Raw genomic sequence first — 25264 nt, forward strand, 5'->3', positions numbered from 1 at the left:
CTGCAGAGATTCTGTCAGTCCTGGGCCCTGACAGTAAACACAGCAAAGACTAAGATAATGATATTTCAGAAACAATACAGAAATCAGGTTACACACAATTTCTATTTAGACACCACTAAATTACAACACACAAAAACTACATTTACCTTGGCCTCAACATTACATACACAGGAAACCTCAACATGGCTGTGAAAGATCTGAGGGACAAAGCAAGCAGAGCTTTCTATGCAATAAAAAGAAACATTAAAATATATATTCCAATTGAAATCTGGCTTAACATTTTCCAATTTGTACTAGAACCAATAAGTAATTCTGGGGGTCAAAACTTAATAATGAATTTGACAAATGAGACAAAACAATCATAGAATCTTTACATACTGAGTTCTGTAAGAGCATCCTGCAGGTGCAGAGAAAAACAGCAAATAACCTGTGCAGAGCAGAGCTCGGCCAATACCCCTTCTGCTCCCAGTCTGACAGGGGACAGGTAGAGACAGAGCTGCACTTTCTAATCTCATGCCCCAAATATAAAACACTGAGACAAAAACACTTTGCAAACATTTCCCAAATATACCCCGAATTCGAATACATATCAGACACACAGAAACTCCCCTATTTACTGGGAGAAATGCCTAAATGTGAAATAATTGCTCCAAAATATGTCTCCTCATGCCATGAAGTGAGGACAACCAGTGGAAACTCAGACTGATAAATAATTGTACAGATTTTCAAATTATTATTTTGATCATTTGATATTTTAGTAATTGTTTTGTTTTTAAATTTAATACTAGTAGTAAATAAAGGCCAGCAAAGCGCTGGATTAATTAATTAATTCATTAATCAAAAATTTATATAAAAAAATTTAATTATATATTTTTTTATTAATAATAATAAATAAATAATTATTAAAAATAAAAGATTGGGGGGTCATAGCAAGGTTGAACAACAAAGAGGTGGGGGGAGTAAAAATGGGTATTGTATTAGGGCGTGTCCGGCATTATCCTCTTTTAGCAACCCGGTCTCACTCCCAAGTCGTCACATATGGACGCTTGGTCAAGAGCCATATTCGTCAGTTTGTGACGCACTAGCGATCCCTTTGACGTCATAGTTCGACGTATTGAGGGAAGCCCTGTTGTGTCAGTTTTTGATGGTAAAGGCAAGTATGATATTTAAGAGAAAAGACGAAGTAAGGAGGTGATTGGGGTGGATAGAGGGCCAGAACCCGGACCTTGAAGCAGGAGAACAGGGTTTGTGTCCCGTGCGAAACAAAACATTAAATGTTTTTATTTAGGCGAGTGAGGTAAATTGACATTAACGTTAGTTAACTTAAGTCTTAATTGACATACATAGCTATTTTAACCCAAACCATGATTTTTTCCTAACCTTAACCAAGTAGTTTTGTTGCCTAAACCCAACCAAGTACTTTCTGTGCCTAAACCTAACGAAACTGCAACGTTTCACGACTTTAATTATGCACGTTTCAACATGGCAATGTATCGAAACGTTACGTTTTATCTTGAAAGTGTAACCGGATATTGCATATTTATTGTTGCTAAGCGTTGCTAACTTGACTGTGGATCCCTAAACGTCAATAATTGATGCAAAAGGGCTACCCAAGTCTTTAAAAAGCGACGACAAAGGGCCTTGACCATGCGTCAAACATTTGACGAGTAGGGAGTGAGACTGTGTTGCTATTAGCGGTGGTAGGGGTCGATCACCAAAAGGTGAAGACGGGCGTGAAAAGGGGGGTTTGTGTATATGGGCTGTCCAGTGTTATCCTCTAAAAGCGGATGTTTGGGAGTGGCTTTAGCAACCGGTTGTATATATAGAGGGCTAGTTTTTTGACTTACATCGGACCGAGAGCATGGAACAGAGTGACTGAACGGTTTTTTGGGTGAATCCGTATTGGACAGAGCTATTTTCGTGCAAAATAACAGCACCATCTTTGCAACATCACAATCACGGATGTCACAGGTAATCAATTAGGAGTAATGACTCCAAAACGACGTATAATTATAGATCCTGTTGCAATGAGTATGGCTCCTAGAAAGAAGACTCCCCCAACGACATTGGCTGATTTTCTGGACCGAAACGCTTGGGTGCCTCAGTTTGAATGGGTGGTGGAAGATTTTAGAATGTTGGGATTCTTGTTTGAGCACGGATCAGTTCATCTTTATACAAGAGAGCTTGATGAAATTTTTCTTTGTGAAAGCACACCGCACATTAGTTTTTCAGCCAAAGACTGGAATTACTTCAGAAACCCTGTAAAGATATGAGTGCTTCAAAAGCAGTCTATACCACACAATGGTGCAGCTCTGTGCCAGGAGAGCTCTACCGTGTACAGACAGACCTTGAAGTCTACGATCCAGAATCCTACATCTTTTTTAGATCATGCAAGGACGATTCTGTCATTCAAAATGCCAGGATGGGAACCCCAGAGTAACAAAAATGCTACCCCATCATGTCTAAAGAGTGTGAGACATGGTTCAGCACCGGCTTTGTGGTCCAATGGGGAGAATGGGATAGAACCCTTGAAATCTTCTCACACATTGATAAATTATTCAGATGGTATAAACCTTATGTTAGCTATGTAGGGATCAAAAGAAAACTTTTTGGTCGTGAGGACAAGCAAGATGAAAAACAAACAACACCGCAGACAACCCCAAAGACCTCCACGACGGGGCTGACTGTGACATTGTTCTAATTAAAATGTTTTTAACAGGTACGAGGACATGTGCAGCAGGTGAGGATCTATCGAGCAGCCCTAAATATTTTCCATTACTCCAGGATGATGATAACTCATGGGTGGATGACTATGGCAAAGAACTGGGGAAAATTTAACATTTCTCATTCCTGAAGAAAAAGCAGAAGAGGATAAGAGCAGGGTCAAGCCGCTTAAGGGTGCCTGTTTGGACACTCTGGACTATTGCGACAAGAGCATATCTCCTAACACTAATGCTAGCAGTATTATACAGGTAACCATAGCTTATTATTTATACGATATACTGCAACAAAAAGCTATTCAAACGTGTGTATTGTTCATATACAGACAAAAAACAACTTCATACATGCATTGACACGCTGCCCTTCTTTTATATCAAAGGACATAGAGAAATTACGCAGAAGCTTTTTAACAAAAATTTAGCTGATGCTCAAAGGTACATCCTACGCAGTCTTGGGTTGGTGCCAACGTGTGAAAGCAGTATTCGAGTAGTTTACAGATTTGGCTGAGGAACCCTTTTCTCATTGCTTCGATTAAACGGGTAGTTAGAGTGGAGGACAGTGTGAGCACAATAGTTAAGGAATCTCTGGACATCTGGAAGGGGAAACAACACTAAAAAAATGGGAAATGTGTCTAGTCTACTAAACCAATATGTGACACAGATAGGACACTATGTTGTTCTAGATTTGACAAACAGACAGAATGTGTTAGACGAATGACCTCTGGATGGCGTACCATGATTTAAATGACAGCGGATAAATATGCAGATGTGAAATCTACTCTACTCGATATAGCAAATGTTTTTCCTGTGAACGATAATGAGTTTCATGGGTCATGTGTTTTGTTTTTGTACTTTTAGCATTGATTTGTGTGTTTTAATGCTAACCAGAAAACAACATGTCGATGTTGCTGATGTGATGTGTTGCTAAACTGAATCTTTGGTTTATAAAAACATAGGTGCTTGTACTGATTTTCTGAAAAGTGTATACTTTTAATCATTGCTGACGGATATGTTGCGTATGTCATTGGAAATAAAATACTTGAACACAGATGTTGAAGCGTCAGTCTTTGTAACAAAGATCATGGAGGAGGTGATGAGAAATATATACTATGCGACAGAAAACACAGGGGCTTACAGAGGCATGCAAAAACTTAAAAAGGGCATATTTGACACTACTGGAGTTCGGTACGCAGATTTAGATGTAGAAAACTGGCTCATGAAGCAAGATGCCTATACTCTACACAAGACTGCTCAAGTGCATTTTAAGAGAAACAAGGTTTTAGTGAATACAATAGATTGGCAATTCCAGCTAGATCTAGTTGACATGTCCGCTTATTCTACTGAAAGTGATGGGGTTTTCTATTAACGTGTATAGATTTGTTTTCAAAATACGCATGGATGCGTTGTTTAAAAAATAAGAGTGGTAAATGCGTCACAGCGTCATTTAAAGATATCTTAGCTGAAGGTAGAATACCGCATAAAATTCAAACAGACGAGGAAAAAGAGTTCTTAAACAAAGATTTCGATGCGTTAATGCTTAATAATTAATAGTATCGTACACTTTACTACATCAAATGAGACTAAGGCATCTGTAGTAGAGCGCTTTAACAGGACTCTGAAATCTAAAATATGGCGTTATTTAACAGCCAATAATTCTAAACGATACCTAGAGGTGGGCGATACTGTAAGAATTTCAAAACTATACGGCCCTTTTAAAAAAGGTTATGAGCAAAATTATACTGACGAATATTTCACTGTAAAGGAATGTGTGTCAAGGTTAAAAGACTATGACGGCGAAATATTACCTGGGACATTTTATGAGCAAGAGATGCAAAAAGTTATTATAGATAAAATCAAAACATTTAAAATAGAAAAGATTTTATCTAGAAAAAAAAGACAAGGCCGGGACATAGTGTTAGTCAAATGGTTCAGCTGGCCAGATAAATTTAACTTGTGGGTCTTGGAAAAACAGGTCATTCAGCTACCTTAGCAGATTACAAACACATGTATAAATGGATACAGAGGATTTTTTTTATCACCCTGCCCAGCAACTCCTCTGCATTATTTTACCCCAGCAAAACAATAGCAAACTTTAGAACAAAACTATCCAAGCCTTTACACTTTAAATCAGCATACGAGGTGGGTTTGATATAAATACAACATCCAAAAACATGGAAATCGTTTTCATCAGAAGACTCAAAATTTGTTGTGTTTGATAAAAAACTGACATGGGTCATATTGAGCTTGATTACAACAACATTACCAACAGAGTAAGCATTTTACCAACGAGAGACGTAGAATTAACGTTTCAAGGTAAACTTGCACAAATGTTGGGATTTATCCCCGGAGCAGCTTTTAAAACTCACAAGGGAATTGCAACATTTAGATCTCAGCCGCGACCTAACACAGTGTTGACACAGATGCCGTATTTGGTGCCACATCCTACCGATGTTAATGTAGGGATGTATAATATATTTGTTTGTACCGATATTGTTGATCATCAAACGGTAGGGGATAGTTATGTCCCTCTTTTAAGAATAGTACATATATCGGGGCCAAACAATCATATGATCACAAATACTTACGACAGACCACACTATCTGAGGCTCCGCAAAAAACACATTGATAGTATCGAGATTTCTCTCAAGACAGATCAGAATCAACATATCCCTTTTACGTACGGCAAAGTGATAATAAAGCTACACTTTCGACCCGTAAAATATCAGTATTAGACAAGGAGCAAACATGTACCATCCATATGCTCACAATGCGGACAAGTACGATGCATATCATACAGCCCAAGCAGGTGGTGATTTACCAGGATACAGCGGGCTCGGTGCTCAGTATGGTGCAGGGTTAGGGGGTATCTTTAGGGGTTTGTTTAGATTAGCATTCCCCTTATTCAAGAAAGGATTTACATTTGTTGCCCCTAATTTAAAGACAGCCGCTAAAAACATAGCTACTGATGTTATTACTAACGTCATGAACAGACGTCAAGAGTGGTATAGAGGCTGTGGCTTCCCCGACCAATAAAACGACCTCCTGGGAAAAGAGGGAGTTCCCCACCAAAGAGGCGTAGCCGAACAACAATTAACAAGACCCATACTAAGAATAGAAAAAATAAACACGCAAGGAGAAGTAAGTCAACAAAATTTCAGAAGAGAAGAGACATTTTCTAACAAGAATATCGTTGGTACATAGCCTGTCACAAGAGTGCATTAAGTCGGAGCTAGACCTGTTTATGGTGCCGTTAACACAAACAAGTATTGAGAAATGCACCTACGTCGAATTCCCTCCTCTAGTAGCGGTATCAGACTCTGCACCCCCTGAGTTTTTCATTCCAGCTACATGGATACAGCAGGTCATATGGACGATGCAAAGGCTGGAGGACGCAATGAGGGACTAGTTAAAAGAATGGAGAACGATTGGCGACGTCAGTAGAGACCCTTACACATCTTCTAGAACTTGGGCTGCCATCAAAATGCATCGCTAGACTTCTTGGTGTGTTGAGAGCTATGCTTTTTAGGCGGATGGCTGAAAATAATCTGTTGATATCTGCCTCATACAGTGGCTGCAGTGATGATGAATTGGACTCATTGATCACAGGAATTAAGAGCACAATGCCAGATGCTGGTTGCAGAATAGTCAAAGGTGCTCTACTTGCAAAGGGACACAGAGTGCAATGGGACAGAGTGTATGCATCCATGCATCGCGTGGACAGTGTAGGTGTGCTTTCCAGGATGACTCGTCTGAGATGTGTGGTGAGGAGGACGTACACGGTTCCTTACCCGTGGTGCACATTGACACCAATCACAAGTTCATCAGGTATGTCTGCACAGTATCTGTGTCTGATTAGTTTGTATTTGTTTCTAGTTGTGTATCTGGCATTGTGTGTATTGTATCACATCAACCAGAGTAATAGATCACAGTGAACTTGATTGAATTAGAGTGGCATGAACTGATTTTATTCTGCTTACATTCCCAGAGATATTGTATCGTAAGACATAGGCTGTTGGAGATTTTATGTAGTGTGTTTTGGACTTACTTCTTGTCTGATATATTTTAACCTAGGTACAACTTTGTTATCTTTGGGGGAATAGATGGCTATTCAAGAAAGGTAAGAATTTTACCTGTCAAGGACAAAGAACTGCAAAATGTTACTGACTGACCCCATTTTAAGCAGGGAAGATGTTTTCTCACACTATTATTTTATTTTATTTTCTGTACAAACAGGTGGTGTTCCTTGGAAACAAATATATATAAATCTTAACTTTTCAAAATTTAACTTTACTAGTTTTCACCTTTATTGCAACCAAATTTGTTATTCCTAATAGTAATATAGTTCTATCACACGTAGATCACATTTTATGAACGATTTAAAAATATCAGAATTGCAGGTAATTCCAAAGGGTTCACATATTCTTTTCTACAAATGTGTCTGTACGCATCTTTGAAATGTGAAAACGAGTGGAGAAACTAATCTCTGAAAATTAAAGGTTGTTCGTTTGCATTAGACTATTTACATGAATACATGTAGCAATTGTCCTTATGGTCTCTTGGATGTTTATGACAAATGTAAAAATAGGCAACTGGTTAGCCTTGGCATACACATACAAAGAATCACATGAAGTATTTGGAATAGTGCTACAGCATATTCCTGAGTCCCATTGATTTTAATAGACTTTTCACTTGAATGGTTTCAGGAAAGTCAATTACATGAACTTGCCTTTGCAAAGTCATATTGAACCTATTGCGTACTATTCTATGTTAACTTTGAGGGTGTACTTTTAACCTTTAACAATTTCCCTGTCAAGTTTGCATATGTCCCATTCAGCAAACTATTCCTCATGCCAATGCAGTTTTATCAGTCCTGAAGTCTTATGAACTGAACTAAAATTTACTGTTTTGATGATTTCAATAGTTCTTACTGTTCCGCCTGTCATTTAGACATTGTTTTTACCCCTTCAGAATTTTGTCAGCTGATTTATTTTACAGGTGCAAATAAATTCTTGACACTATTGATGTAGTATTTTTTTGTTCCTGTATGTGTAGATGATGTACCTTAAGGTAGCAGACAACAACCGATCTGATACCCACCTGGCATTCTTCAATGAAGCTATGAATGAGCATGGGTTTCCTCTGAGGTAGTGATGTTATTTAATTGGAATTATTATTGTAATTGTGTAAATTTTAGGCTTCCCTCAAACAGCTCCATCAGATAAAAAAAACATGTAAACTTATTATTGCAGATATAGTAGTGCTTTGCAGTTGGTTCAAAGTAGCATAGTCTGAATATATACTTGGAACTACACGTGGACATAATCAGCATCACAAATCCCTCCAGGTCACTAAATTGCATCTGAAACTTGTATAAGCTCATTAGCACATCTATGTACAATTGTTAAAGATGACATTACATTACATTCAACTTTGTCGTACTCTGCAACAGCATTTTGCCCCACAAGAAATTACGTTGTATAATGAGAAATGCAAGTCATACTGGTTTTCTTTCTTAAACCAGTGAACAGAATAAAACAACTGCAGTGCTTTTCTTTAGCACATAAAATTTAACATTGTAACTGTAATCTTTCTTTCTTAAATCAGTTATCAGAAAAGCTACAATAATTGTCAGTTGTTACATTATCTAACTTGTACAATGGAAATAAAAGTTGAGAATCAAACATAAAGCAGCTGGCCTTCAAAGTTGAGTGTTTTTAACTATTTTGAAATGATGCAGTGGACAATTTAAGAAAGGCTACACTAAATAATAAACATAATTCATTACATTAATTAAAAATTCTCCTATTTAATTCTACTGGTTTAAGAAATAAAAATGACAGTTACAATTTTCATTCGCCAATCGGGGTCCGTGTTGGCAGCATTCATATTTCTAGCTCCACCTGATTAAAATGGAGGCTCTGCCTTTATTTACCTGTTGCCATGGTGAATCATAGTATTGGAGCGCCATTGATGAGGCTTTTTTTCCCCACGCACGTGCTCAACATACTCAGAGTTGACTGAACTAATTCTGATCAGCTGTTCTGGAACTGAAAACTCTGCGTTTCACATATCGGGCTCAGTCAACTCAGAGCTCAGGGATAAGCTCAGAGTTTGTTAAGCCTGCTTTCATTTTAAACAGCTACAGGCCTGTTTATTTAGCTGGAACTTGACGGGACTAAATGCCGCTGGCAATAACTGAAGAAGAAAATATTAACTGAGCAGATTAGACATACTTTACAATCAGTCCATGAGTAGGCTAAACAATCCTGCTCATTTCGTGTTTAATGAAATTATGTAAAACACATTCAGACTATTAGCAGATAATGGAAAAACTCACTTTTAAGATACATTTCTTTGTTTCAGCTGCACCACAGTCATCCTCACTCAGAAATATTCACATCATAGCCTATCCAACATAACTACCATATAGATGTTCCAATCAGTGCAACTACCATATGAATGATTTGTGTTCATTGATTGGTTTTATACAGATTAGTTTAGTGATTAGGCTACTACAGTAGGCCTAAAGTAGGTCACAATAAGTGTTTAAGTGCAACTGTTGCCAACCTGACAGCTGCGGTCCATAGTCAGTGTTAAAAGACAGTGTAGCCTATAGATTTTATTCTGTGCTGAAGAGAAATCTACAATGTCCGGAGATTCTCTCAATCATCGATGACAGATTGATCATAAAACATGTCATGTCATGTTACAGATCATGTTTGGGTAAAAAAAACGAATAACCTATCTAACCGGGATATCAATGTTTCTAAAGACATAATGAAATAAATAAAATTTAACAAACTACTTTGGATCATTTCAAATGATATTTTGATTGTGCCTTATGCTAGGAGCCCAGGAACATCCATACTAAAATTGACAGTATTGACAGTTAGTATGAATTCTATAAGTTTGTGTCTGGGCATTTTATTTTGAAAAGGAAAAAAAATACACTTAGTTATCTCTCTACAGTGGCCATTGGACTTGTTCTTAGCTAGGATGACTGAATTGACTAAAAGCTAAGTCACATTTGGCGCTGCATCCTGGGAAAGAACGTGGCCCACAAAGACTTTGTCCCCCATAGACCGTGTGGACCATCGCAGAGGATTTCCAGGACTTAACAGCTGCAGCTCAGTCAGCAGATAACTGACTGCCTATTCAGACAAATTATTATTGGAATTAGAGTTTAATAGATACCTTTTAAGCAACAACATTAAAACCAACCTGCCATATTTTATTTCAGTCCCCCTTGTGCTGCCAAAAGGGATTCAGGACCTTTGGAGTTGTACAGTGTCTGGAACTGGAATTTTGGCACCAGATCCTTTGGGTCTTGTTGGTTGCTGGGTTATTTGACATTCATGGAGTGTTGATTGAAGAATAGTATGAAATGTTTTCTTTACTTGCGCTTTGCATGCAATTTGTGAAGACATTTTAATAAAGAACTGATTTATTATACAAAACTTTACAAAAACATTGTTAGGATTACACACTTATTTAGAACAGATTACTGTGAAAGGGTAACAGTACTATTGGAGAAACTGGAATCTACCTAAACATCTGAATTAACATGTAGCTGTAGCTGTATAAACTGTTCAATAATTACAACTAAATGTCTATGAAGTCTAAGCTTGATGAGAGAGAGGCCGAGAAAGCTGCCACAGCTCTCAAGAGAAGATCTTTATATGATCCAAGCTCATTGCACACAAAAGTACACTTGGATTAAGAATATGAAAATAACTAAAGAACTAGTGCACATTTAAAAACATAGGCCAAAGACAATCACCAAACCAACTTCAAAGTATTTATCGACAGGTGAAGGTGGTGCCTGACAAGTAGAATAATCAAACTTTATAAAGTAAATGGTGCATAAATTAACAGGAATTGCTCTTTTAAGTGATGACATTTGCAGCTACACAAGTCCAAAGCCAGAACGTATGGAACTGAGGGCCATCATCAAGTCCTGGTGAAAGATCTGGTAGTGGCTGGGGAGCTTTAACTTGAAGAAGCAGGTGAGAGCCACTGGATAAGTTGAGGTTACAACCTCAACATTGAGGTGTCTTGTTGGCATTTCCCACCCCACCCAAAACTTCATCAGATCACGTAGCACATCTGTTGACGCTATGAAAGAGAAAATTGCACTTGTGACCCCTCAAAAAAATTTACATTGGAGATCTTTCAAAAATTATGAAGTAACGATTCTCTCATAAGATTATCTTTTCAACAAATTCAGTTATTGCAGTCTTAGATACTCAAGTAAAGATAACACATCAGCAATGCTTGCTGTTTAGATAAGGCTTCAAAACAGATGACAAATATAAGACATCAATGGTGCTACACTTCAAAATATCTATAATAGTACAAACTTTACAAAAGTAAAATCCCTGTAGTCTCTTTTCCTCTCCTAGTTTAGAACATCCAAATGATTACTTTAAATCCTGTGGAATGTAAACAAAGTATGAAATTTCAGTTACCAGTTCTATGTGCATTTGTGTTTCATTTCATCTCAGAGGGAGCTGGGCTTTACTGTTTCTGTCAAACATTCACATTTATGTCTTCTCCTTTCCCTGTGCTGCAGTGAAGCACACAGTAGTGGATAGAAAGGAGGGAGAGAAACATGACCATTTGACAATAAAACTCTAAACCAGCTCACTCCAAGATGAAACGAAACACAAATGCACATAAACATAAATATGAAGAACCACTTTATTATTGTAGCAACTAGGATTGTTATGAGGAAACAATTATGTGTGAATTAGGATGAGAATGAAAAATAAGGAAATAAAGACCATTTACAGTTTTACCATATTCTATGAATTTTCTCAAAAATCCAGTGACAAGACTGATTTTCTCCAATGGAACAGTGTCTTCCTCATCCTTGTCGCTGTCCAAGTTGGGTTGTGGCCAGGTAATGCTCTGGATCACTGTCTACAAGGGATCAAATAAACATTTCATGTCAGGATTGAAACTTTTATTAAATGTTGCAAAGTGATCTCAAAATTGTAGTGATCTTTTTATGAAAGAATAATCTTTCTGTCTAATTTCTGAAATCACACATAACATAACTTAAACATATGACTAAAATAAACCATTCATTTTAGATGTACACACCCCTGTGACACCAAAAAAAACTACACACAATCTCAAAAAATATTCACATAAATCAAAAAAGATCAGTCACTTTGGTGTTTTCTTCTGCAGTAAGTTCAGCATTCTTCAGCTAAAGCAGGTATACATTCACAAAAAATTAAAAGAATTTAATAATTACATGAAAAGTTGTCACCAAAAAGTCAAAAGGTACAATAAAAATAACTAACATCTGGAGTAAATGAAAAAGCTTTGGAAATCAGGAAATGTCTCGGCACAGACACGTGTGACATGAACAAAAATGTGCTATTTGTAACCAAGTTACTCACCAAACCAATTGTTTCACGATGGTCAATATCAGGACAGTCCTCCAGTGTCAGAGCCGATGCTGCAGTGTCGATGCTCCCACCAGTCAGTAGGGTCACCACAGGCAAACTGAGTCCCGAGAAGCTGAACCCACCATGCAGGAAAGAATGACCAATCATACGACCTGCCATCTCAAATAAGTTGCCTTCCCGCAGGACAGCAGCTGCAGAGAGAACCCAATGTTCTTTTTGCCCCTCAAAAAGGGTCGCAGAGCCTTAATTAAAAAACTAAAAAAGAGGTCAAGAAACATTGAGCATTATGTTTAAAAAACATGCTTGATCACAGTTGGACCAAAATATGTCTTTGGAGGTTTATTTAGATTAAGTTAGAACATATTGTTTATTTAAAGTAGAGTTTACATGTCAATACTATTCCCTCATTTGATGACATTAGTGTCCAGTTTTAACATGAAAACATAGATGACACACAGTCTCTCATATATACAAACCTAAATTTATTCTGAAACCAGTTTTCAATTTCTGCATGGCCATTGACAAAACATGTCTGCTGACACCATCACCCACTGCTGCATCTCCTTGGGGGAAATATTTGAGATGAAAAGGACAATCGGCCAGATTATGTCAAGTACACAGAGCATGGCTATTGTGCTAAAGTTTTCTTCTACAACAAATACAGGGGGGTTAAGGGACATGGAGTCAACAGTAAAAAAATAAAATAAATTAAAAAGCCACAATTCAATTCAGAGAATAACCTACCTATAATGGAAAAATAAGTTACACGCTTTATTAATACCTCTCAGCCTGCACTTGAATGGAGCTGCCCAGTTCACATTATTCTGCTTATAGAATGAAATGAATGCACTGTCCTGTTCATCTTCTGCATCAAACATGTCGAGTGATAGAGAGAGGCGTGGACTTTCAGAGTAACGGTTCAGTAAATCTTCTCTGAACAACTGGCATGCTTTTTGGGGGTCGACTTCAGTGGCCCAGGTTGAAGCTGTAATTTACCACAAAAAAGTTGTTGATGCAAAGGGCCTTCTAAATGGTACACTAATATCAACTTATTTCCAAAGCAAAAATAAATTTGTTTCAGCAGTGAAATTTTGAAATACCTGCAGGTTAATGTATTATATCAAGGGTAAGTACTTGAAATCCATATTCCTATTTTAAATCACTTGACAAAAGTTACCTGCTGACGATTGTGGAACTGAGTGTCCTGGCAATTCTTCTCCCCTTGGGGGACTGGCTGCTACGCTGGGTTGAGCACAGTTTATTCTTAGAACAGACCAAATAAATTGTAATAATAAAAACATTGCTTGGAAAACAGCCAAATCATGATGTGATTATTTTAATTATTTACCATCTTGTTGGTCAGTGGTGCCAAATGTTTATATTAATTCTTCATGCGATACTCTAATGAAATGACACTTTTACACGTGTCCTTCCTCTCACTCAGAACATGTCATTATATTCTGATAATGTCTGACTGTCAATTACCTGAATCTATCAGACAAACGTCCTACCTGTCACCACATGTGCTTGCATGAGATGGGAGAACATCAGCTGGGTACAATGCAAGACAGATTGGGCAGACCTGCAAAAAAATGTAAATACTTTTCGTACATGAAATTATAAAAATAGTGTAATGTTTTTTGCATCTTACAGACATGTTATATTCACTAGCGACAGTAAATATGCTATGATCAAAAATTAGTAAATATGTGTCACAGAGTAAAAAAATAAATTCAGTTTGAGATGTGTTAAGCCCAATCTATTTATATATCTGCAAGCATTAAATTATTCTGTACTAAAACCTCTGCTTACTTACTTTATGTGATGAATAAAAAAAAAATGCTTTCTTTCTAAATTCCAAAAGCAACAGAATAGACAACATCTATTACCAAGGATTCATCCATGCCTATGGTAGATGAGACTGGCTGCTCAAGAACTGAACATTCTTCATCAAGACATGTCCCAGATTCACTCTCCTAAAGAAATAAAATTAATAAAAATATATATATAATAAACAAATACTTAATACTTTGAAACAGTCATTTGAACAAATTAAAAAAGTGAAATGAGAGACATGTTGTAATACAGCTTACAGTCACTGCGCCATTGCATCCCTCTACATGCAATGGCAACAGCTGCAAAGGCATTTGACTGCCACATGTAATGCATTTTGACTGTGGCATCTTGGCGAACTCTACTGAATCATAGAAAAGTGGTTCAGTAGAAAGCTTCTCCTGTAGTGGAACTACAAATACTATGTTTTTCCCATTGTTAGATGCTGATTTAAGAAGCCTTGTGGAGTAACCCTCAGCGTCAGTTGGAATTATGGACAGCTCGCAATGTCCGCTACCACCTATTTTGAAATGGAAAGAAGTAAGAGTCCTTTAAAACCTTGCAGTCTCACAATCATTAATATTAAAAGTTATATTTTGTCAGGCAAACAAGTCATAGCACTGTCCTTGACAACTTGAATAGTGGTGTGAATGGTAATTCATCGCTGGACATCACATGACATATCTCTGAACTATAATTTTTGTAATTGGAGATTTAGAAAAATTCTACCTGTAGACTTGAAAAACATCCAACCTCCTTGTAAGGTCTTCAGTTTAGGAAATTCCTCCTCAAGTAGAGCCACAATCTTTAAAAAATTTAATGATTCACTATTCTGCAAATGATTAACATTTTAATCATTACCCATTCTACAATATTATATACTATATGATTACCTCATTGTGTTTCAAGTGGTCTGGCATCCTCTTCCCCAATATTAAATGTGTCAGAAGAATATTACTCACTGTCAGTAAAGTGAACATGTGTCACTTAATAGACAATACATGACGCTTTATCTGACTGATTAATCTTTTCTTGAGCATCAAATGTCAATATTCATGTGAATTTCTGCTTTAGCAACATTCTTCACCTAAACATTCATGCAAATTAAGCTAATTGAAATGAAAAGTTTGGGACAAGCCCAGCACCTGCATGGAACACCACTGGTTGTAATTGCAGCATGAGAGGAGCTGGGAAAACACACTACAAAAATGTTGCAAAACAAGCACAAATATCAGATGGTTCCACGTCCATGTGAGAACAGAACATTACAGAAACAGAACAAGACCGTAGGACAAATCGATGAATATAATAGACATATTCCCTGGCAGTAGGGTTGGGTATCATTTCAATTTTGTTGATTCAGATTGTGATTCTGCATATCGATCTTGTTCTTATTGATTCCCAGTTGTGATTGCCCTCCCCAGGTGTTTTTACTTTTATTGTTTCATTAAACTAAGAAATGTATTTTTTTTACTGAACATTCTGCTTTTTCATGCTTTCACTCTAAAGGCCAATTCACACAGATGCTTTTCACATAGAGCTGCCTGTTGCAGCGAAGTAATTTCCCCTGCTGTGATTTGTTGGGGCTCAACATGGAGTAACGTTAGTATTGTCACTTTTGATAAATTAAGTAATGTTAATTTGTTGCCATATTGCACAGTAAGGTGTCAGTAGATCTCACTTCACTGCCCAGCCAGCAGCTTTACTGTCTGAGCAAGCAAGCTGCTGGCTGCTAGTCAAAGTTACACAACACTGCCAAGCAAACTCATTATAGTTTGACCATGTATTCTTCACATGTAGCTATATCAAAGTATTGTTCCCTTAAGGGCACGTCTGTCAAGTCAATTTGCATACGTCAGCAACGCGCGCACACGGTGCGAGCTGAAAGGGCTTCCAAAAGTCATTATTTCTTATGTAAGTATTTCTGACTCTGATTCATTTAATGTTAACAACTGCGCTGTAGTAACATTATAGCCACCGAAGAAGCGTTCCACAGAAGGCAACCTGAAAAACAGCAGCTGGCATGCAAGAAAGACTGAACATGAACAGCCTTTTCAATTTGGCGGTCATCCCTGCCCGCCCTGTGGCATAGTGATTAGCGTGCTAATGTTAGCATTGGCTGATGATATTGGAGCTAGAAGATGGACTGGAGCTACATTACTTCAGAGCTACTTAGCTTCTCACATGCATTGCACTTCGCCTCGTAGTTATTTTAAATAAAGTGAAGCCACACATTTGACCATTTACACGTCCATCTGACATTAGCCATACATGCTGGTATCCCCCTTCAATCTCCACAGCATTGTGGCATTTAAACAAACCCAGGTGCTAGTTGCACTGATGCCTGAGGCCGCCATGTCCCGGCAGGTAGATAAGTCCTTAAAGATATGAACCATTTTTGTTGCAATAATAAAAGGTTTATGTCGGGTTTAGAAACATTAAGCAGAACCAATTTTTTTACCCCCCCCCCAATGATTTTTGTTTGCATTAGTGAATCTTGTGTGCTTTTTAATTGTGTGTGCATTTATGTATCCTGTGTGTGTATTTATGAATACTGTGTGTGCATATGTGAATGTAGTGTGTTCATTTATCTTTTTTGAGACTCTTTTAGCTCCATTTTATGTATGTCAACAAGGCCTCTGGCGCTTAACTTCCTATATGGGTCACAGAATCTGATAGGTCACACATTTTGGTGTCAAACCGGCTTCCACACCTGTTGCTCATTGGTAATTATGACGTCAGTGGAGGTGTGATGTTTAGGGGCAGTCCAGCCAGTAAGTAAAACTTAAAATCGCACACACATGCATTAAATCACACCACTCCACATGCGATAAAAAAACATACACAAATAACACACTAAAAAAGTAAAAAAGCACAGCACACAAATTGAAACACACCAGATGCATAAAAAGTCGTCATTTTCTGGCCCTGTCACATACTGTCTGATGTACATTAAGGCAGCAGCTGATATAACAAGCAACCAAAGCACTGCACTGCCCTGTAGATGCATTCTGGTAAGGTGAGCTTAAAGATGAAGAACACAAGTAGAAAATCTTGCCTGTGCTACCATCTACAGGCTTCAACATGCACTGCTCCCACTCTGTAAAGTAGAGCACTTTGAAACACATTACTGTCTGACGCTACATCATGTTTATTTCAGTGTTGGGATTTGAATGAAGACAACATGATGTCGCAGCTAAAAAACAGACACACTAATAAATTTAAAAATTATAAATAAGACTGTGATTTATCTATCAACAAGAGAATCTCTGCATATATAAATGAAATAATACTAATAATGACATTAAAAACTCACACATAACACCAACACCAGGAGACATGGAAGCAGATGGCTTTGATTCGGTCCATGTCTCTTTTTTAAGGTCAGCTGCAGACAAATTGTGGAGATTGTGTTCAAAATAATTCACTTGCCATAATGCAGTAGAGGTTCAGTGAACGTCAACCGCCGCCCTCCCTGTTTGCTCTTTGATGTAGAATGTACTTCACTCAAAGCTTTAATAAGATGGAATCATATCATGCTCAAAAAACCATGCAGAGAAATAATTGCTCCATTTTTTCTCTCTCCTCTCTCTGAACCTATTCAACAGAAAATCACAGCGTTTTAAACCATGTCAGAAAACTTTGTGGTCTCTTTCAGATGTGGAAAGGTATTTGTAAGAGCTTGTATCACTGTGGTTACTATAGTAGCTGGAGTTACGGCACAGTGTTACACACCAATACAAAAACCATGTTGTGAGACTCATCTGTCTCTCTCCAGTAAATCGTAAGCAAAGCTCCAGATGAATGACCAAATGAGAATATCACATTTCTTACATATAAGATATTGTAATTGTTTAATTGCATTTCTTCCCATTATGGAAATAACCCAGTGATGAATGTGTTATAAGACAAATCATTGACTGTGTTTATATGCAGAGAATTCTGTTCTTAACCCGACCCTCCACTGAGCAAAGTAAGTCAAAAAACACAAAGTCACAGTTATTAAATATAATTCAGTTGCCATGTAATACAATGCTAAGTGTGTTATCAGTGTAATGTTAGTTAATGTTGCTAATATGCAGCAACAAATGAGCTGCTATACAATAGAGTGTGTATACTACAGCACACAACAAATAAATATATAAATACAGTATATTTGCTGACAGTGCAAAGAAGAAATATTAACTTTAATTATTATTTATTATTAATTTTATTATTATTTAATAATGAAAACACTTCCATCATGTTGAGTAGTTAAAATCGAATTATTATTCCTGCCATCGAACAATTAGAAAACAAAGAAGGTACTTACAATGGCCATCCCACTCCCACAATAATTTTGATTTTGAATGATTTAAATTAAATTAACCAGAGCTGTTGTAGTGTGTATTGCGGATAAGAGAACTGCAGCTCCACTGTGGCAATAGGTTTTTGTATTGTGGTGTATCACTGTGTCCTGGGGTGGCCACAGTGATTCACACAGTTACAAAAACCTTTCAAGAGTCATAGGTCTTTATACTGTAAATGAAAGGTGTATGTAAAAAAACTCATGCTGTGGCTTTCTTAATATACAGTCAGCCTATATTAACCAAAGTGCTGGATATGTTGTACTTTAAAGATTAAATAAATAAATTGTAAGTGTTTTTATATCACTGATACAGCGCGATCAAGTAAAGCACTATTACTTTTGTCATCCAACCTCTGGATGAATTTTATGAAATATGAATCCTCCTGTTAGAGATCATGATCATGTTTTCTGCTACTGTAGTTTTGAACAATGTATAACTGTATTTATATGTATTTGTTATATTCTTGTGATGGTGAAGCAGTAGCAATTTAGGAATGTATACAAAAATACCCCATGAATAAATAAATAATAAAATGAAACATTTAAACTGCTGATTCTTTTCACATGATTTGATCTTAACATGACTAACTAAAATCACCCAGTCATGGAGTTTATTTTCAAAATAATTCACTTGCCATAATGTAGTAGTGGTTCAGTGAACGTCAACCGCCGCCCTCCCTGTTTGCTCTTTGATGTAGAATGTACTTCACTCAAAGCTTTAATAAGATGGAATCATATCATGCTCAAAAAAACATGCAGAGAAATAATTGCTCTGTAAAAATAGTCTCTCTCTCCTCTCTCTGAATCTATTCAACAGAAAATCACAGCGTTTTAAACCATGTCAGAAAACTTTGTGGTCTCTTTCAAATGTGGAAAGGTATTTGTAGGAGCTTGTATCACTGTGGTTACTATAGTGGTAGCTGGGGTTACAGCACAGTGTTACACACCAATACAAAAACCATGTTGTGAGACTCATCTGTCTCTCTCCAGTAAATCGTAAGCAAAGCTCCAGATGAATGACCAAATGAGAATATTAGATTTCTGTCATATAAGATATTGTAATTGTTTAATTGCATTAGGTCTTTATACTGTAAATGAAAGGTGTATCTAAACAACTCATGCTGTCATCCTCCTGTTAGACATCATGATCATGTTTTCTGCTACTGTAGTTTTGCACAATGTATAACTGTATTTATATGTATTTGTTATATTCTTGCGATGGTGAAGCAGTAGCAATTTAGGAATGTATACAAAAATTCCTCTTGAATAAATAAATAATAAAATGAAACATTTGAACTGCTGATTCTTTTCACATTATGTGATCTTAACATGACTAACTAAAATGAAAAACTCTCTAGATCGAGAGTCTTTTCATGTGCTAGTTTGCAGGGTGGAGTTTTTGTATGGGATTCTTTCACAGTGCAGTATAACGGCCACAGTGATACATCCTGTGACAAAATAGTCTTTCCACTTGAGAAGGAAATGTGGTGAGGATACAGAAAAAACAAGTAGGTGAAATATGTGTCCAACACAACTTTCTCATGAACAGCAAATATGTTTAACCACATGTTCACCATCTTAGTTTAGCATGTTAGCAGGCAAACATTTGCTAATTCACACTAAACACAAAGCGCAGCTACAGCTGATGAGAAAGTCATTTGTTTTATAGGTACTTAGTCATCACCAAAGCAGTGGGCACATTAAAACATTGACCTGCTGCTTAGGAAAAGCTGGGTATCGCCAAAGTAATTTAGATTTATCCTCTTTGCTCCATGTGTGAATATGTGTGGTGAGCATTCTGGAGCAAATGCCTGCCATGCATCACCCAGGTGCTACACGCTGAGATGAGCCATGAGTGATTGATGTCGACAATGGTCCACTAATGTGTTACTGTTAATTTTCGAACAGATGTTGGCATTAATGAGTTGCATTTATGATTTTAAAGCTAAGGGCAGGCACAATAAGCTTTAGCTTCTGCCTGCACCTGGTCATCTATAGTGTTTATGTTTTGAATGATTTGATTGAATGATCTGTAAATGACCAAACCGAAATAAATGAATGAATGAATGAATGATGTAACTTTCCAAACTCACCTGAAAAAAGGTGAGATTTGATGGAATAGTAGAGGATAACTTGCATTTGTGTGGAATTGCATTTTTCATGTTTTACCCTAAACACCTTGCTTTGTGTCAGCAAAGATACTATTCACACACAAAAACACAAAAAGATATTTGTGACTACTTCCAGTTAGTTTGATGTCAAGTTATCTATGCTTAGTTATCTATTTGGGGGTATAAAACCCAACGTATCTCCAGTGGATGCCATTTATCTATGGTTTTCCTGCCCAATGTATATCAATAACCATATTTGTGTATGTCTGTTTTATGTATCATTATCAGAATTGTGAAGCCCCTTTCAGGAATGTTATGGCATGACCGAATGAAAAATAATAATCTTTAAAAAAAAAAGCAGTCATCAGGGAACTTTTGTGTTGCTGATTCCTTTCACATGATTGGATCTGAACATTACTCATTAGACTAATATCAAAAAAATTGTTAAAGTGTGTGTCTTGATAGCCAGTATGCAGTATGGAGTTTTTGAATGGAGATATATCACAGTGCACTATATAGCAGCGGCCACAGTGATGCATCCTATGACAAAAACCTCCTTCCACTGAGAAGAAAATACTGTGTACGGCACTGATACAGTAGGTGAGACTGCTTTCTGCTGCCTGAATGTGTCCAACAAAACTCTTCCAAGGAAAAGCAGTGATATTTCAATGCTGACAACAATGTTTTGTTACACAAAGAATTGTGTTATCATCCTGATCCATTAAATAAATGTTGAGATATTTCAGCCTGGACCTAAGTGGTGGACAGACCACCCAACAGACAAACTTTGCCAAAGAGCCATGCTGCTAGCAGGACTAAAAGTCACCAAATTGTGACAAATCTGATTTTCAGAAACACAGTAGTTTAGCACAATGTATATAAATAACTGTATTTATATGTATTTGTTATATTCTTGTGATGGTGAAGCTGTTTTTAGGAATAGATACAAAAATACATCCTGATTAAATTAATAATAAAATGAAACATTTGAACTGCTGATTCTTTTCACATGATGTGATCTTAACATGACTAACTAAAATGAAAAACTCTCTAGATCGAGAGTCTTTTCATGTTCTAGTTTGCAGGGTGGAGTTTTTGTATGGGATTCTATCACAGTGCAGTATAACGGCCACAGTGATACATCCTGTGACAAAAACGTCTTTCCACTTGAGAAGGAAATGTGGTGAGGATACAGAAAAAACAAGTAGGTGAAATATGTATCCAACACAACTTTTTCATGAAAAGCAAAGATGTTTAACCACATGTTCACCATCTTAGTTTAACATGTCAGCTTGCAAACATTTGCTAATTCACACTAAACACAAAGTGCAGCTACAGCTGATGGACATGTCATTAGTTTTACAGGTCCTTTTAGTGTTGTAGTACTCGAGACCGGTCTTAAGACCACTTTTTGATGGTCTTGGTCTCGTCTCGGACTCGACTGCATTTGTACTCGGTCTTGTCTCGGTCTCGAACATTGAGGACTCAGGATTTTATTTCAAGATCAGTCAAGACCATAACTTTGGGAATATCAATAAATTGCTTTTGCATTGTCTGATTTATTTGTTAACATCCTAACATTGATTAGATGTAAAACGTATTTGAGAAGTACCTATTATCTCAATCCACATTTTATTTTGTATCATGTAGACAACCATGTGGGAAACTGGTCTTGTTCTTGACTCGGTCTCGCCCTCCCTCGGTCTTGTTTTCGACTTGTTCTCAGCCCATAAAAGTCCTGGTCTTGTCTTGGTCTCGATAAACTCTGGTCTTGGTCTTGACTTGGTCTCGGTTTGGGCGGTCTTGACTATAACACTAGGTACTTGGTCATAACCAATGCACTGGGCAAATTAAAACATTGACCTGCTGCTTAGGAAAATTTGAGGATGCCAAAGCCATTTGGATTTATCCTCTGTGAACCATAATTATGTGTGGTGAATGTTCTGGAGCAAATTGCTGCCGTGCATCACCCAAGTGGATGCTACACATTGGTTATGGTTGAGATAAGTCATGTGTGGTCGATGTAACTTCCCAAAATCACCATGAAAAAAGTTGATATTTAATGGAACAGTGGAGGATAACTTGCATTTATGTGGAATTGTATTTTTTCAGTTTTGCCCTGAAAAAAACCATAAAAATCATAACACCTTGGTTTTTATCAGCAAAGATTCAATGTTTCATATATAGAAACACAAAAAGATATTTGTGACTACTTCCAGTTAACCCCTTAACGCCGATTGTTGCAAATTCGCATCACACCTCTTCCTTTCAGACTGCAGCTGAGGTAGCGTATGTATTCCCCCAATGCCTGTTTGCATACAGTGGGTACGGAAAGTATTCAGACCCCTTTAAATTTTTCACTCTTTGTTTCATTGCAGCCATTTTCCAAAAATCCAAAAAGTTCATTTTATTTCTCAGTAATGTACACTCAGCACCCCATCTTGACAGAAAAAAACAGAAATGTAGAAATTTTTGCAAATTTATTAAAAAAGAAAAACTGAAATATCACATGGTCATAAGTATTCAGACCCTTTGCTCAGTATTTAGTAGAAGCACCCTTTTGATCTAATACAGCCATGAGTCGTTTTGGGAAAGATGCAACAAGTTTTTCACATCTGGATTTGGGTATCCTCTGCCATTCCTCCTTGCAGATCCTCTCCAGTTCTGTCAGGTTGGATGGTAAACGTTGGTGGACAGCCATTTTCAGGTCTCTCCAGAGATGCTGGGCCATTCAAGAACAGCCACGGAGTTGTTGTGAAGCCACTCCTTCGTTATTTTAGCGGTGTGCTTAGGGTCATTGTCTTGCTGGAAGGTAAACCTTCAGCCCAGTCTGAGGTCCAGAGCACTCTGGAAAAGGTTTTCGTCCAGGATATCCCTGTACTTGGCCACATTCATCTTTCCCTCGATTGCAACCAGTCGTCCTGTCCCTGCAGCTGAAAAACACCCCCACAGCATGATGCTGCCACCACCATGCTTCACTGTTGAGACTGTATTGGACAGGTGATGAGCAGTGCCTGGTTTTCTCCACACATACCGCTTAGAATTAAGGCCAAAAAGTTCTATCTTGGTCTCATCAGACCAGAGGATCTTATTTATCACCATCTTGGAGTCCTTCAGGTGTTTTTTAGCAAACTCCATGCGGGCTTTCATGTGTCTTGCACTGAGGAGAGGCTTCCGTCGGGCCACTCTGCCATAAAGCCCCGACTGGTGGATTGCTGCAGTGATGGTTGACTTACTACAACTTTCTCCCATCTCCCGACTGCATCTCTGGAGCTCAGCCACAGTGACCATTGGGTTCTTCTTTACCTCTCTCACCAAGGCTCTTCTCCCCCGATAGTTCAGTTTGGCCGGACGGCCAGCTCTAGGAAGGGTTCTGGTCGTCCCAAACGTCTTCCATTTGAGGATTATGGAGGCCACTGTGCTCTTAGGAACCTTAAGTGCAGCAGAAATTTTTTGTAACCTTGGCCAGATCTGTGCCTTGCCACAATTCTGTCTCTGAGCTCTTCAGGCAGTTCCTTTGACCTCATGATTCTCATTTGCTCTGACATGCACTGTGAGCTGTAAGGTCTTATATAGACAGGTGTGTGGCTTTCCTAATCAAGTCCAATCAGTATAATCAAACACAGCTGGACTCAAATGAAGGTGTAGAACCATCTCAAGGATGATCAGAAGAAATAGACAGCACCTGAGTTAAATATGAGTGTCACGGCAAAGGGTCTGAATACTAATGACCATGTGATATTTCAGTTTTTCTTTTTTAATAACTTTGCAAAAATTTCTACATTTCCGTTTTTTTCTGTCAAGATGGGGTGCTGAGTGTACATTACTGAGAAATAAAATGAACTTTTTTGATTTTTGGAAAATGGCTGCAATGAAACAAAGAGTGAAAAATTTAAAGGGGTCTGAATACTTTCCGTACCCACTGTATATTCAATACATACCTGGGAACCTTTTGCAAGCACTGGTTTTTCGTTTATGCCTGTTGTAGCTAATTTGCATCATACCAAATTTGTTTTTTGTTTTTATTGTAAATAAATTCAGGCATCAAGGGTTTGATTTAAAGCTATTTATGTTTTAAATGTGTCTTAGGGGTCATGAATAAGGATTCACTATGTAATTATCAAAATAAATATGATGGCTGCTGACTAACAGACTAACATATTGTTAACCTAAAGGGGCCTGAAATGCCTGAAAAAATATACTGAGATGAGTATGAAATATGTATCCTTCTGTCACAGTCTGTTGATCTTGTTTTAGGCTGCAGTGGTTTTGTTTCTTATTCAGTTTAGGTGGATGCCATTTATCCATGGTTTTGCTGCACAATGTAACAATATTTGTGTGTGTTTGTTTTATTGTATCACTAAAATAATTGTGAAGCCGTTTTCAGGAGTGTCATGGCATGACCAAATGAAAAATAGCAATTATCAGGGAACTTTTGTGCTGCTGATTCCTTTCACATGATTATGTCTTTATAGCCAGTGTGCAGTGTGGGAGTTTTTGAATGGAGTTATATCACAGTGCAGTAACTAGCAGCGGCCACAGTGATACAGCCTGTGACAAAAACCTCCTTCCACTGAGAAGAAAATGCTGTGTATGGCACTGATATAGAAACAAGTTAGTAGGAGTGACTGTTTTCTGCTGCCTGTATGTTTCCAACAAAACTCTTCCAAGGAAAAACAGTGATGTTTAAATACTGACAAAAATGTGTTCTTACAACAAGGTTTGTGTTAGAACATCATTATTGTGGAAAAAATGTGATTATCAAACAAACAAAACAGCAATAATTAGGTTTCAGTGGGTACAAATTTTGATAAAATGTAGTTAAAGTGGAAA

At 37.4% G+C, this 25264-nt stretch overlaps 2 protein-coding genes across 8 annotated transcripts in view; one reads left to right on the top strand and one right to left on the bottom strand.

Moving 5' to 3' along the window:
- LOC119887769 overlaps window positions 1–25264 on the top strand; it is a 116913-nt gene that overhangs the window by 49327 nt on the left and 42322 nt on the right. The gene's annotated exons all lie outside the window — the stretch shown is intronic.
- On the bottom strand, window positions 10094–18405 carry LOC119887344. 7 transcript variants are annotated; one of them, XM_038698168.1, is made up of 10 exons: window positions 14702–18270; window positions 14233–14492; window positions 14029–14115; window positions 13651–13721; window positions 13317–13381; window positions 12921–13124; window positions 12616–12702; window positions 12131–12330; window positions 11519–11642; window positions 10094–10835 (listed from the first exon to the last, which is right to left on the bottom strand). In XM_038698168.1, exons 1-10 carry the CDS (start codon window positions 14718–14720, stop codon window positions 10627–10629), a joined length of 1326 nt encoding a protein of 441 aa, XP_038554096.1. In that variant the 5' UTR covers window positions 14721–18270; the 3' UTR covers window positions 10094–10626. The 7 variants fall into 7 exon arrangements, 6 of the variants coding, with proteins under 6 accessions (XP_038554096.1, XP_038554090.1, XP_038554103.1 ...); XM_038698162.1 differs by having other exon boundaries at window positions 13317–13402; window positions 14702–18269; XM_038698175.1 differs by lacking the exons at window positions 14233–14492; window positions 14702–18270 and adding an exon at window positions 18285–18405 and having other exon boundaries at window positions 13317–13402.

Source organism: Micropterus salmoides, unplaced genomic scaffold, assembly GCF_014851395.1.
Source record: "Micropterus salmoides isolate LMB-PRFRI ecotype aquatic unplaced genomic scaffold, ASM1485139v1 Ms_hic_scaffold_10, whole genome shotgun sequence".
NCBI lineage: Eukaryota > Metazoa > Chordata > Actinopteri > Centrarchiformes > Centrarchidae > Micropterus > Micropterus salmoides.